The sequence below is a fragment of the Solea senegalensis genome, linkage group LG2, assembly GCF_019176455.1.
Source record: "Solea senegalensis isolate Sse05_10M linkage group LG2, IFAPA_SoseM_1, whole genome shotgun sequence".
In the NCBI taxonomy this organism is placed as follows: domain Eukaryota; kingdom Metazoa; phylum Chordata; class Actinopteri; order Pleuronectiformes; family Soleidae; genus Solea; species Solea senegalensis.
Window position 1 is genome coordinate 17,385,574 of NC_058022.1, and position 14,488 is coordinate 17,400,061.

The 14,488-nt window shown below is 38.2% G+C and overlaps 2 protein-coding genes across 3 annotated transcripts; one reads left to right on the forward strand and one right to left on the reverse strand.

Moving 5' to 3' along the window:
* Nucleotides 1-1,296: 1,296 nt before the first annotated feature.
* u2af1 (U2 small nuclear RNA auxiliary factor 1) lies at nt 1,297-7,964 on the reverse strand. Its single transcript, XM_044019701.1, has 9 exons — nt 7,797-7,964; nt 5,056-5,155; nt 3,802-3,889; nt 3,431-3,497; nt 3,214-3,263; nt 2,698-2,796; nt 2,447-2,580; nt 1,748-1,840; nt 1,297-1,664 (listed from the first exon to the last, which is right to left on the reverse strand). The coding sequence occupies exons 2-9, from the start codon at nt 5,097-5,099 to the stop codon at nt 1,502-1,504; spliced, it is 738 nt and encodes a 245-aa protein (XP_043875636.1). The 5' UTR covers nt 5,100-5,155; nt 7,797-7,964; the 3' UTR covers nt 1,297-1,501.
* On the forward strand, nt 7,273-14,459 carry gabpa (GA binding protein transcription factor subunit alpha). 2 transcript variants are annotated; one of them, XM_044019699.1, is made up of 10 exons: nt 7,273-7,411; nt 10,118-10,219; nt 10,313-10,457; nt 10,548-10,632; nt 10,723-10,947; nt 11,037-11,231; nt 11,354-11,410; nt 11,937-12,062; nt 13,087-13,279; nt 13,718-14,459. In XM_044019699.1, the coding sequence occupies exons 2-10, from the start codon at nt 10,143-10,145 to the stop codon at nt 13,935-13,937; spliced, it is 1,323 nt and encodes a 440-aa protein (XP_043875634.1). In that variant the 5' UTR covers nt 7,273-7,411; nt 10,118-10,142; the 3' UTR covers nt 13,938-14,459. The 2 variants fall into 2 exon arrangements, with proteins under 2 accessions (XP_043875634.1, XP_043875635.1); XM_044019700.1 differs by having other exon boundaries at nt 10,142-10,219.
* The last annotated feature ends 29 nt before the right edge of the window (nt 14,460-14,488 follow it).

Genomic DNA, 14,488 nt, shown 5'->3' on the forward strand with positions numbered 1-14,488 from the left:
AATAGGAACAGAGGGAAAATATTAAAAGCCACTCAAAATAAATATGTTTTGAGATTACTTTTAGAAGAACTCCCAGGGCCGGGTAATTGGATGCATTACATCGTGCCATATCATTATCATATGACATTAACCTTGTCCTCTCTCTGTCTCTGTCCTCATTCTGCAGGTACCAATTGCCCCACAGCTGCAGGATCCAGTTCCAGACCTGATGATATAATTATTATTATTATCATTATTATTAGTAGTAATAACAATAATAATAACAATAACTGCGGTCCTCACTCTGTGGTTAACTGTGATTAAAAAGCCACATAATCCAGATCCAATTGTGAGGCTATTATTATCATTATTAGTTATCACCAGTCTTTTTTTTTTTTTAATCACAATATGTGCTACTGCTAGTATAAACACTATTAAATTACAAAACATTATGACTGTCTTTACATCAATTACTCTGACAGAACTAAACAACTGTAGTACAGCTGCTTCTGGTGTTTATCTTCATGTCCTTTCTTTTTTTTCTGTACCTCTCTTTCTGGAATCAGTAAGCTGTTGGCAGCAAGCTAAGAGCATGAGGCCTTGCTAGGCAATAAACGTTGTCTGCTGTCCATAGCCGGTCATAAAATTTGATGGGTTTCTAACTAAAATGTTTTTCATATGAACTAATGTGAAATGCTTTCTCTGGGGTGCCTCTCAGCTTCAGGCTCCAGGCAACCGACTGTTTTGACTACCGTGTTGCAAAACCAGAGGTCTCTGTATGTTTGCGTTACGACACGTCATAGATCAGATGATTTATATTACACTATGACCCAAGCTTGGGTATTCCGAGTATAGTGTTGTCAATTGAGGAATAAATAAATAAATAAAATCATCCTGTACAAATCATGACTTGTTTGAGATGATAGAAAGGCATCAGTGTGCCTAATAAAGTGGCTTGTGTGTATCACTGTTTTGCTTCATTTGATTCAAGGACTGAACTAAGTTACAGTCAAATGTGACAGGGCTTTTTAAAAGTAGCAAGAGATGAGTGTTCATTTTAAAAAGTGACCTCCGAGTAATGAAATAACATGGACACTGTTGTTAGTTAACACATTATTAGTTACACATCTTGTTTGAAAGGACTTGAAAAACAATCTTTTTTCTGAAATTCATGCTCTCCATTAACATGGGTCAATGGTGGATCAGTGGTAGAGTTAGTCATCTTTAACCAGAAGGATTGAGAAGGATCAAGACTAGAAAAGCACAATATAAACAAGACTGTTTACCATTTAACAAGCAATACTCATATAAGCCGTATTAAGTAAAAATGTTCAATTTAATGAGGTGAAAGTCATTTTCAGAAATCAAGGACAAAACAAGGGCATCAATGCTGTCACAGCTTTATACTCAGGAACATTTCTGTTAATCCTAGAATATATCTGGAGGGTACAAACTTAAAAAAAAGACTGGGGATGGATGCAGGGAGGGAGGGAGGGAGGGACGAGTAGTCATGGCTTGTGGTTCAGAATCGCCCTGAGCGCTCTCTGTCTCTGGAACGACGTCTCTCGTGGTCACGGCCACCTCCGTCACGGCCACCACCACCTCCTCCTCCTCCTCCTCCTCCTCGCCCTCTGTCTCTTGAGCGAGATCGTCTCTCTCTTGATCGAGATCGAGACCTATGGCGGCTGTGGAGATGCAGAAATAGTAAGTGTGGATGCAATAAAACAACATAAAAACGCAGATTTGAAGTTAATGAAAAGGTCTGTACCCCTTTCTCCGGCGTCCATAGAGCTCTCTCCTCAGTTCACGTGAGATGGGCTTCAGGTGCATGAAATTACAGAAGCCGCCCCGAGTGCATTCCCTGTGCAGAGAACACAAAAACAAATTTAACATCTGAGGTGGAATAATTTAAAATGCAAAACTAAGTTATACACAACTGAATAAAAATGAGTTTATGTATTCTAATAACATACATTTCAGTTATTTCCCTGATCATGAGCTGTATGTGAGAACACAACTGTAGCTCCAGACATTTTCTGGAGCTTTTCCAGACCGAGTGAAACAGTATTGTTTTTTCTGTTTTAATGATTTCTTTGTTATATGGAGCAACAAAACTTTTGAAGCTGAAAAATCAGAGAATGTTTTAGTGATTAAAAAAACACACACTCAAACCAATTAATTAAGTGACCGATTAATAAGTTATTATTCATGGCAGCCCATTTGGCAATAATGTAAGGATGTTCAAATTTTGTCATGAACATTTGGGAACAAGGAGGCTGCAGTCCAGAGACATTTTTAAATTTATAAGGGGTCACTGACACAGTGAGGTTTTTGACTTAAAACCTCAGGTGTCCTACAGACAACATTAGTGGACAGGACACTTCTGAAAGACTATTTTATTCTCAGTGATACCCTTTTCCTGCTTAAATAAACATATACAGTATATGAAAGGACTTGTCTTACTCACCCCATCTCATACTGACGACAGCAAGCTTCTCTGAAATCTGTGACAGGAGAGAGCTCGGCGTGGATGGGTTGTCCGTTAAACCATCGATTATTCAGGTCTATCACTGCCTTCTCGGCGTCCTCTTCATAACGGAACTATAAAAAGACCAAGAGAATGCAGCTGAAGAGACGTCCCACTGAATCTGAATACAAGTTAAACAACATGGTGTTACAGTAATTGTAATTCATGTGGGTTTTAAGCCCGACACTCACCTTCACATACACATTTCCCACTAGGTGATCTCCGAGGTTGTCACACACATTCATTTCCTCCACTTCTCCATATTTTTCTTCCATCTCTGTAAAGACCTCCTAAAATAAAGGTGGAGGAAAAATGAATCGTAAGTATACACTCAGTCCCACTGCCCTGAAAATATCAAAAGTATGGCTGACGATTCAGCTTTGATTGTTTCATTTCAAAATAGTTGACAACTGATTTAGTAATCAATCAATAGATTCATTGTTGGAGGCCTAGTTTCTGATTGTGTAAAAATCCTTATTGTTTCTAAATAAAACTTGTTTGAATACAACAAAACTTGATGTCATCACATCTGCAAATTTTCACCACAGCTCCAATGATTTCCTGATTAAAATATGTCTGAACAGCTACATGCTGTACTGTATATAGTTTTAGCTGAATAGTTCTTTAATTTCTTAATTATTTCTCATCTGAGCTTAAAGGAGTCATAATTTGAGGAATTACATGAGACAATTTTCAGAATGAGTTACCTCAAAAAACTCATCATAGTGCTCCTGCATCTCCATGTCACTGATGGCACCTAGTTGTTATAAGACAGAATAAGAAACAAATAAATTGCCTTCGCAGTTGTGCTGTCCAATCACAGCTTGGCTGTCCTGTCAGACAGGAAAACAACATGGCTTTTATTATTACAGGAAATTATATTTCTGAAAGTCACAAGAGTCCGTCATGAATTGAAACACTTACAGGTCAGGCCATCAGCAGACTGGGCACTGTTTTGGGGGTTCCGGTAAATATTGAGGAGGGCAATTGTCTGAAAAATAAAAAAGTACATTTTACATGATTGGTTTTGATTATGGCTGGTCATCAAATATCATTCTTTTTAGTACTATTTTAATACTACTGAAATAATTATTAAGACAATCTGGCACAAAACAAAATATTATCTGTAGTCTTTCTGTAACAATTCTTTAATAATAATCCTTCCAGTTTCAAGAGGGTTCTTGCAACCTTGTTGCTCGAACCCTAATTACCAAATGTAAGTTCAGTCCAGAAAAAAGTACCACAAGTGTGCATTGTTTAGTAGACATTTAGAAATCAACGAAGTATGATTTTACCTGGCTGAAAGTTGGCTTGTTGTGCAATCTGGAGCAGCGGTCTCCATGTCGACAGGCACCAATTTTAAAATAGAAAGAGCAGTTGACTCTGGGGAAAGGGATAAAATGATGAAGATTAGAAAATTTTATTATTAGACTAGATAACATCCATCTTATACCAGCTTTTTGTCCAGGGTAGTCAAACCCATGAATTTTTGAACACACCTTTCATCAACAAAAGTTACAGATGTAAACTGCAGATTACATTTTCCCCTGAGGAGTCAAACTCCCATGTTGACTACTCAACATTGAGGTAAATTAGCAAGTTAAAATTAAATTGCCATTATCTTAGAGAATCAAATCCACATATTCTAGTTTGGGTAATAATCATTTCAGATCAACACTGGCAACGTTAATAAATAAAAAGGTAGCTTAACCATAGATATTTACACTCAAACACACTCTACTGTGACCTTACTAATTGCAATATTATCTCTATTTTTAATGGTTTTAATTATTAAACAATATAGTGTATATGCCACTCTCAGAAAATAGAGCAAACTTGTTAGTATCAGTTAATATTTTATTTTTTAACAATAACACAAACACCAGACGTCTTTTCATTGGTGTAGTCTTATTTGCCATTTACACAAACAGAAAACTATTCGTGTAGTTATGAGCATTGTGATAAGAGACAGAGCACGAATATAAGGAGGAATACATATTTGACTCAGTGGAATGAATGGGTTACGAAGAATACGACGTTGAGGAATGTTAAAAACTTAGTCAGAATGTTTAGTTGATGGTTAATTTCTAAAACTTTTCTATTAAAGTTACTATAATGGTGTATGAGTGGTTTATGTTCTTAATAACGCAGCCGCGATGCAGGTCGACTGGTGCCTGGCCGTGTGTTGAATACTGGAACAAAGACCGGAGTTGGTTTCAAACCTTAGTTGAGCCTTACTTAACAGAAATATACTGTTCATGCAAAACCATTTCAAGTTTATTTGGTATTTGCTTTTTAATTCAGGGGAAAATAAGTCAAGTCAACACAGCTCCAGCACCCAGATGTGGCAAGAGCCAACAGTGGCGGCGCGGTAATTTGCTAGCTAGTAAGCATGCTAGCGGTGTTAGCTAAAAGCGGTTTTTTATCTTTTCCTATGATCTGACGTAAACATCACATATACAATTACACATACCACAGTGGCACATTGGAGGTGGAGATAAAATAGATACATATATGCGTCCCATTCACAAATACAAGCGTTGACTTACTTATCTTTCTCTGTCCCAAAAATGGAAGCAAGGTACTCCGCCATCTTGGCCGGCCTGTGTTCATGCAGCGGCAGCAACGACCAGACGTCCGGCTTGTTTCCTTCACAATAAAAGCAATATTGTTACAAATGTACCAATAAAAGTCTTGATACTTATATATATCAATACTTCAGTGTATTACAATTTGGGTTTGTGTTACACATTGATATATGAAGTTAATGTTAGAGTAAAACTCGCATTATAGTTGTACAAGTGACCTTCTTTTAGAAATCTCGGATGGGTTTGAGTTAACAGTTTATTCTTCCTGTGCAGTTTATTTAAAAAAAAAAAAAAAACTAAAAAAAAACTTGCATTGTACTGATAGCACAATAGCGTAATACAATTCAAATGACTGTAAGGAGGCATTATCTAAGTAAGTTGGACAATAATGAGAAAAGTAAATAAGTTGAACTAATGGACTGTGTTTTTCTTTATGAATTAAAGTTAAAACACATTCTACATACCATAAACTGTACGATCTTCACTCACGCGCCATTTAAATTATTAAGTTTATTTTGAATGCAACCCGGAAATGATATATTTAACAGGTCACTTCCGTCTTTAGTGACTTTCATAATAAGTGTTGCTTTTAAACAAACCAGATATCAGACGACAGTCACGCCAAGAGCCCAGAGGAACATGTACTTGTGTTGTTACATGGGGACCCTTAAGTGATTATTTCACATGTATTTTAAGGTTTTACAGAGGCCTGGTTCCTGCAATGGATCACATGTGTAGGGGGAAGTCTCAACTTGTATTTTGCTCCATTGCTTGGGGAAATCATGTCCTATTTTAGATATTAAAAATAAAGTATTTATAAAAGTAATGCTTGGGTTATACAGACTTACAGCTTGAAAGATGAAATCTCAAATTAATTTATTGCACTGTATCAGCATGCTAGTTACTTAGAACAATTAATGGGATTTTGATTGAAGTCTGTATATGTGGGTAAACAGTTTAATAGGGTGACTATTATGTTTATAATAATATAAACATAAACTTAATATTGAGATAGTTAAACATCAAGTACACCTTTTTTTTACTGATCCATTCATGTGATGCGACACTAGCACTGTGGGTCCAGTTGTTCTTTATACTCAAAGGGCTTGAATAGATCGAACATGGATAGATTAGCTGTGGTATTGAAGATGACCAGCCTTTGCTTGTGTATGCATTTAAGGTAGGACAATGTGACCAAAAAGGTCATCATTATCAAAATGTTTGATTCAGTTAATAACTATTATCATGACTAATGTCAAATGATTAAACACAAAAGATTTTCACTCTTGAAGCAATTCTGGTACCCAGTAAATTATGGATTTAAACATATTTATGATTGTGTAGATTTATTGTCTAGTTTTTTTTTAATACATTTTGATATAATACTGACTGATGTAGCATGTAATGTTTGCCCACTACTGTTTCATATATTTGCTGAACTTTTATATTTACATATATATTTATGAAAAAAAAAACAAGTGTATGGGTAGGTCGGGAAATATCTGCTGTGAATAAGGTCTATCACATCAGATCTATTCATGACATGCTTGAGTGTTACATACATATGCTGCATGAGTTAAACTCATTGACAACATGCTAATATATAAGACCCAAGTTTCAGTCATATCAGTCCAATCCAAAATGCCACTGACCACAGAATTTGACAGACATAAAAACAACAAAGCTGGTGGTGACCTGACACTTGCAAATCAGTAAAAATCAATGTCATCTGAGAAAGATCCACAGTGGATTGAAACGTTACATCCTTGAATAAAGTTTTTTTCTCCTACAAGGGAGTAAGTGTATGGGCTCATCCTCCTTTTTACACATTACACACATCTGAGGTCATATAACCAAAGTGACTGTGTTCTACACATAGTCCAACGTGACCTCTTCAAATGCCTTGTAGCTGCTGCTGTTTGTATCCTCTTTACTGAGGCGAATTTATTCTACACCTGGGAGGGAGGAGTGGACGGGTGGGTATATGCCTACAGTGCTAGCAAAATGTAAAAATAACACGAGTAATGGTGATGTCCATTATATTGTGCAGCTGCAATCATTCCAACATAAAACACAATACAACTAAATAAAGTGCACGCCAAAATAACGACCAATTCCACCCACAGTGTTCATCAGCCAGGGTTTTGTTTTAGTTTTAACTTCAGTGTTGCCAGTTAGTCTCCGCCCTCCTCACTCAGTGTGTGTGTACTTCGCCAAATAACTTGAATGTTACGAGTCGTCTGTGTGAGATTTTTGGCTGCTTATTCACCACATTTGAACACATCCCAACGAATTTGAAGGCCTGGGTTTAAACGAGGTATGGATGCTTTTGAGAGATTGACTCGTCTGTTTTGAAGAAACTGACTTAATCGTCGTCACAACGGAAGGACTCGTGCTCATCGTGCTCGGACTCTTCCCGCTGTTTTGTAGCTAACCAACTAGCCGCTGCTGTTGTGGGTTGCTAGTTAGCCCCATGGGAAGTGGCCGTCTATGTTTTTAGATAGAAACAATGCTAAGCTACCGCAACTATTATACATGATCCGTTTTAATTGTCACATGCTATTAGATGTGGAGAAATAACGCCGCAAACTCAGTTGCACCACTTCACCGCTAGCCAACGCTAACAGCAGAGCTCCTGCGGCGCTCCAGCCTCTAGTAGTGCGTACACATCCAAACACGATAAACTCTAATTGAGTACATACTTCTGTTTGTGTCCCACTTTATTTATATCCAAGCGTTGTTTCGTTGTATTATCAACATCGCTGTGGTTCTGCGGTATTAGTTTCCCTCTCAAAGTTCGCTCTTTGTGTCTGTCGCAGCTGCTCTCGGAAGTCTTGCGGCGCTGTAAACCTTTAGCCAGGATTTCCGGCTCCTTTCCATTTGCCCTATGCTGTTTTGTTTCCGTTTATTCTATTTCCGTTTTAAAAGTTTTCAACGCACAGAGTTAAAATATGCTTTAATAAAAGATCTGCGTGTGCGATATGACGCTGCGCTGTGATTGGGATATTTTAAAAGCTCTTAAGCATACTGGGACTGGCGGTTGTGTAACGAGCTGCCTCGCCCCTGTGGTGCTTTTGCTCGCTAAATCGCTAGCTAACTTGGTCTACAGTGGAGTAGCAACATTACAGCAACACGTGTAGCCTGGCGCATTGGTGCTGTTTTGGATATTTTTTTCAGCATATGTTTATGATGTGTATATATGTTTGGTAATTTGTGCGTACTAATGGCCTACCATTTGGCCTTTAGACGGCAAAGCCTCGCCCTCGAGTTGGCTAACGTTAGCAGTCTGAGCAGATAGTGAACTGTCCCAGCCGACCAATGAGGAGTCGAGGCTGAGAGGCCTCCATATTAGTACACTCTAACTAGTAATATAATAAATATCCTAATTAGTACTCTTGATACGATATAAACTGGTGTCTTCTGTAAATTGAGAGTTCTGTTAACGTCACTTAGAATAAACTGCGGCTCAATATTGTTATAAGTAGTATTATTAATATTACTAACATAAAACTGTTGTTATATCTTAGTAGTCCACAGTTTAACTAGTACTGTACTACTGTTAATATTTAACTGTACTGTTATAACCAGTAATACCAGTAGCACCTAAATGTAAAGCCTTTGAAAGTTTTTGTTCTTCATAGCCTAAACTCTCTAAAATAAATCACTGAGATGTTTTGCTTTTCTGTATTGACTTCCGCATGAAAATGCCCTGTCCTGTACTGTGATCGCAAGTACTGGGTGATGAAAAATATAATGCTGGGCATGTTAACAGTGCATTTATTAATTTACTGAGTTGTTGGTTTAATTGACAGGTGCAGCACATGTTAATTAATATCACTAGTAAATACAAAATTTAAACCTAATTTACATCCATAGTCCCAAGGCAGACAACATAAACCGACAGTTCAAGAACATTAAAATACAGATAAAACAGTTTAAAGTTATCTAACCCCTGATTTGCCTTAAGGCATGGTTTAAGATATGTCAGATAAGTGTCAGATGTATGGTACTCCCTTAATGCAAGAAGTAGATTATTCCAGTATTCACACCCCTTTGTTTCTTGAAATGTGGTGCACCACACAATCTCCTTTCATGGGGGCTGTGATGCTAATACCAACCTTATGTTGAATTAAATATTTTAGAACTTGTTTACACTGTGGCAGGGTTAGCCCATATAGATTGACATGATCAAGATAAATGAAATGATAAATGATATTTAAGGATATTTTACCATTCCTTTGTTCCCCCCTAAGTTTGTCTAACACATTATTTTTGTGTGTGTGTGGTTCTATTGGTTTCACTGATGACTCACCTGTGTGTTGAGTGTCAAATATTTCGCCTTATTGCATTATTTTTATTTTTGGCTGTGTTTTTCATGTGTGGCTACAGTGACCCCAATATACATTATAATATATATATTATATATTAAATCATAAACTCTATTAATTTAATTGATTATTTTACAATGTCGAGCTTCTCCCCTACCTTCTCATTAACACTTTGGAATATGATGTGGCACCTTGACTCTGCTTTATAATACCCACAATTTTTGTTTACTTATTTCTGATTTGTAAAAAATATTTCATCATCAGCTTACATTTTGTCATCAGTGGCTGATTAAATTGATGTTGACCAATTCATTTACTAGTGGTTGCAGAGAAATCATCACAAGCTATCATAATGCAGGAAAATTGATCAATTAAATTTACTGTAAAAGTTGGGTAACAGAGAAGGTGACTGTTCAATGTTGTTAAGTAAACAGGTGTTATTACCCTAATAATGTGCTGAAAAGAAAACGATAATCTTGAGACCTTGGAATAGCATCCCATGCTTAGTACTTATGGTTCATTAATCGTATGAATCACTTGTCATAAAACAACATCTGAATCTTATGTGCACAAGATTTGCTTTCCTTTTTTTCACGTTCATGGTGTTTAACCTAAATATCCAGACATAAAAGTATGGTTGTAGTAAGTATAATCTCCACTGGATTGGTGACATTTCTTCTATTACTTTCCTACAGTTTGTCTCTCTGCGTAAAAAACAGAATGTCTAAAAGTGAAGGAGAAGAGATGATAGAGATTGAGATCGATGGACAGGAGAAACAAGCATGCCTGGAGGAAGGGTGAGTTGATAACTCACCACTGAGTTGATTTATTTTCTTGCACATACAGTAACTGCAGATCTAAAGTTCTTTTTGTTTTCCCCCCCTCAACAGTGTTGAGGAGCAAACAATCACTGCATCCGATTTGGTTCAGCAAGACATTGACATTAATGAGCCTATTGGAAATTTGAAAAAGCTTTTGGAGCCCCGTATCCAAATATCACTGGATGCATATGAGATTTGCTTGCAGGATATTCAGGTAACACATGGTGTCTAATGCAGGTCTTTGTCACCGCAAAGTATGTTGAGATCTTGCTTGTTCTGATACCTGTTGTATTCTTCCTTCTAGCTTCACCCTGACCACAGCCTCTTTGATCAGGGCGTAAAGACAGATGGCACAGTGCAGCTCAGCTTGCAGATTATAACCAAACCAGGTAAAAAATGACACAGATGGAATGTTTCAGAGATCAGAAAAAAAAATCTATTGCTGTAAATCTTAATTTGCTTTGTTTTGCTTTGCTCAGGTGAGGAGAAGCTGAACATTTTGGAAATAGTGAAGCCAGTGGAAACGGTTGAAGTGGTGATTGATCCAGATGCGGCAGGAGAGGAGGGTACACTGGTGGAGGAGGGTCAGCTGATCGCTGTGGAGAGGTCCGGTCTCTCTGATGAGACTTCTGAACAGGTGACACGCTGGGCCGCAGCACTGGAAGGCTACCGCAAAGAGCAGGTCCGCCTGGGAATACCATATGGTGAGGAGAGCTTGAGCAAAATACTTTACTATGCAGAAAATCAAATCAATCCAAACCTAAGTATGTATGGTTTCTTCTCCTTCCCCCAGACCCCTTGCTCTGGACAGCTGATCAGGTGATCCACTGGGCTGTTTGGGTAATGAAGGAATTCAACATTGATGAGATGGAAATAGGCAGCATTCACATCCCAGGTCGAGACCTCTGCTCTTTTAACCAAGAGGAGTTCCTTCAGAAAGTGCCAAATGGAGAGATACTCTGGAGTCACCTGGAACTCCTGCGCAAATGTAAGTCACTGTGTGTGTCCGTCAAGTACAAATAATCCTGATGGTTGACAGAGTGAGTTTGGATTTAAAACAGAGGGCAAACACAAGTGCTTCATTAAATCTATCACCTGTATATATTTCAGATGTACTGGCCAGTCAGGACCAGTCAGGAGGAGACGCCACAGTCACAATTGATCAGCGTAAGTGTTCTATGGATGCATAAAAAACTATTTGAGGAAGATACAATCCTATTTATTTCAAAGGGTTTGTTTCCAAACTAACTGATTAGTTGTCTAACTTTAAATTTAATTGGCAACTGTTTTGACAATCAATTATTTCTTAACGAGATATGTGAAAATCCTCTATTTCTGGCTTTATTGTTATGAATATGATAAATAATTAAATATTGTTTTTTGGTTTGTTGAGCTTCTCTGGCTCTTGAGTAATGTTATATTTGACTGTTATTAGTCTCGCTTCCTCACTGAGGAAAGGCTGGGGGAAATGGGCTGCAGTGCTGCAACACTATGTACTACGGGAACCCAAGTGGAAGTAAAAGATATCAGTTTTCGTTGAAAACAAATCTTCCTTAATATTTAATACGTAACCATGAAATATTATGTGAAATATTGATTAATTATGAAAACAATTGGCTGCCTAATAAAAACACAGTCCGCTGCAGCTCTTCTTAGAACATCAACAGTCATTTGAACTTTTGCCTTGTTCCAGCTGTGCAGATAATCCCGACTCAGGTGAGCACACCCACCGCCATAAAGGCTATGAAGCAGAACCGAGGCCCCAGAGCCCCACGTATCTCAGGAGGAGAAGAGCGCAGTTCACCAGGCAACCGCACAGGTAAACACACTAGTCATAAGAACATTGTACGTTGTTTGCACAGTCTATAAGCATCTTAAATGTCGCTTCAACGGCCTGAAAGTGTTTGCCAAATTGTTGCTTTGCGGAGTGATTGGCCGGGTGTGGAAATGGCAGAAAAATGGTAATCGAAGATAAATTATTTTTACATTTTCTACTGTTCTACTCAGAAAAAGTTAGTTTGGGTTATCTGAGGTGTGCTTGAATGAGGCAGTCACATACAGTTAAAGCTAACTTCACTGTGTGCGCCACCATCACTGGGAACTAGCCTGAGACATGGAAGCTTAGCCTCGCTGAAAACATGAGCGCCACATGGAAAAACTGATTTTAGCCACTCAAAAATACTAATAAGTTCTAAGCCTGCTCAAGGTGATCATATTTTCACCTCTTTATCTCGCAATAATGTGGTGTATAAACTATTCTCTCTCATACACCAAAATCCATTGAGGTAAAAAGTTGATTTTGAACACCAGAGTCACAAAACAAATTTGAACTTGCTGTTAATGGCAGCAGTGGATCCACAACTTATGTGTGCTGTGAGCTAAAATTTGCAGATTTTCTTTATGCACCTCGGTGTGGGGGAATCAGTGGTTTATAAAAGGGCACACACCTTTATTTATTTTCAGGTAGAAAAGGTTGTTCAATGGTCAGAAAAATCAGTAAACATGTTTTTACGGTGTCATAGACTTAAGCAGGCTTGGGTTTTATTTGGTGAGCCTTTAGTCAAATGGCTAATATGTAAAAATGTAAAGTGATTGGCATGGTGGAGCAGGCACTGCTAAACCCGCCTTGACTGTTTGTGTCCGTACCTCAGACAACCACACTGCGACCTGAGCTGAACTCTCCCTTTTAAAAATCCCTCTACACATCAGGAATAAACACTGCAACCTTTTGATATTTAGATAATACTTGATTATTAAATCATTAAAACATAATGATGGTGCTGTGGTGGTGCAGTATTTATTGAATGCAAATGTTTTATTTCATGTTGTTTTTCTCGGGCCAGGTAACAACGGTCAGATCCAGCTGTGGCAGTTTTTGCTGGAGTTGCTGACGGATAAGGATGCGAGAGACTGCATTTCCTGGGTGGGGGAGGAGGGAGAGTTCAAACTTAACCAGCCCGAGCTTGTGGCTCAAAAATGGGGCCAGCGCAAGAACAAGCCTACTATGAACTACGAGAAACTCAGCAGAGCCCTCAGGTTAGTCTCTTTCTGTTTTTAAACGGCATCTGTAGCTTTGAATTGCATGGTCATAAAACATGGTGGTGGAGTTTGTTAGTGGTGGTGTTAAATGACAATTGGCATCTATAATGTTGTAGCACTGCCTTATTTTGGATTTGATCACCAATAACTTCTTATTTCTACTCTTGGTCTCTTCTTCTTCCCTTTTTTATCCTCTTTTCCTTCCCTTCCATCTTCTCTCTCTTCATGTGACAAAGTAAAAAAGTGACAAAATTAAAGCATCATGCAGAAATATCTTGACCTTTGTGATCTTGATTTAATACATTCCAAGAGCCAAAAACAACAAATCCTCCATTTTCCATGGTACTCTTTCAACACCTCCAGTGTGTTAAAATGTACAGATGGTTTAATTTCAGCTTTGTATTGAGAGCTTCTCTCTTTCATATCCTCATTTAGGTATTATTATGATGGGGACATGATCAGCAAAGTGCAAGGCAAGCGCTTTGTCTACAAGTTTGTGTGCGACCTGAGGACTCTGATTGGCTACAGCGCAGCTGAGCTCAACAGCCTGGTGACCGAGTGTGAGCAGAAGAAACTTGCTCGAATGCAGATACATGGCATCGGTCAGCCCATCACTACAGTGACCTTGGCAACCACACTAGACAAGGACAGTTGAAGGAGGCCATGCTAAAGTGCTCTCCAGCTTCACACTGACTGGAACTCAGATCACCTTTTTCTTCTTCTTTGAAACGGCTGTGCTCATTGAGCACAGAAATGCAAAGCTGATCGCCGATCAGTGCTGATTAACAACTTAAGCGTCTTTACCGTTTTTGTCCAGTTAGACTGAGGCATGTAAAGGTTTTCCTTTTGTTTTAACTCTAAACAAGAGAAGCGTGTGCAGGATGAGATGATGAATGTTTGGGAAATTATTGAATATTACTGTTGTGCATGTGACTGAATGCTTTGAATGTGTGACTGAAAGCCCAGCTTTGTGTAATGAGTTCCTCGTCCGTAGTGTAAAATCCCTTCCACTGTATATACTGGTACTTCATGTTTTTGATAGCCACAAGGGCAAGTGTATTTTCATACTTTCCATTTATAGAGGATCTGTTTTGTATTTTATTTTGTGGTTGTTCCCTTTTGCTGTTGGACCCTTTTCGTCCACTAGGGGGAATAAAGCGGCAAGCATTTTTCATTATGTCTGGGATTCACTCATTTCACCTTTAA

Bases quoted from the DNA above. Each gene is read 5' to 3' on its own strand.
- u2af1 (XM_044019701.1), bottom strand. From the start codon at position 5,099: ATGGCGGAGTACCTTGCTTCCATTTTTGGGACAGAGAAAGATAA. The intron at 1,841-2,446 runs GTGAGTAAGACA...TTCTCTGCACAG, and splicing joins TGTCGTCAGTATGAGATGGG to GGAATGCACTCGGGGCGGCT. The intron at 1,665-1,747 runs GTACAGACCTTT...GCATCTCCACAG, and splicing joins TATGGACGCCGGAGAAAGGG to CCGCCATAGGTCTCGATCTC.
- gabpa (XM_044019699.1), top strand. From the start codon at position 10,143: ATGTCTAAAAGTGAAGGAGAAGAGATGATAGAGATTGAGATCGATGGA. The intron at 10,948-11,036 runs GTGAGGAGAGCT...TCCTTCCCCCAG, and splicing joins CCGCCTGGGAATACCATATG to ACCCCTTGCTCTGGACAGCT. The intron at 11,232-11,353 runs GTAAGTCACTGT...TATATATTTCAG, and splicing joins CCTGGAACTCCTGCGCAAAT to ATGTACTGGCCAGTCAGGAC.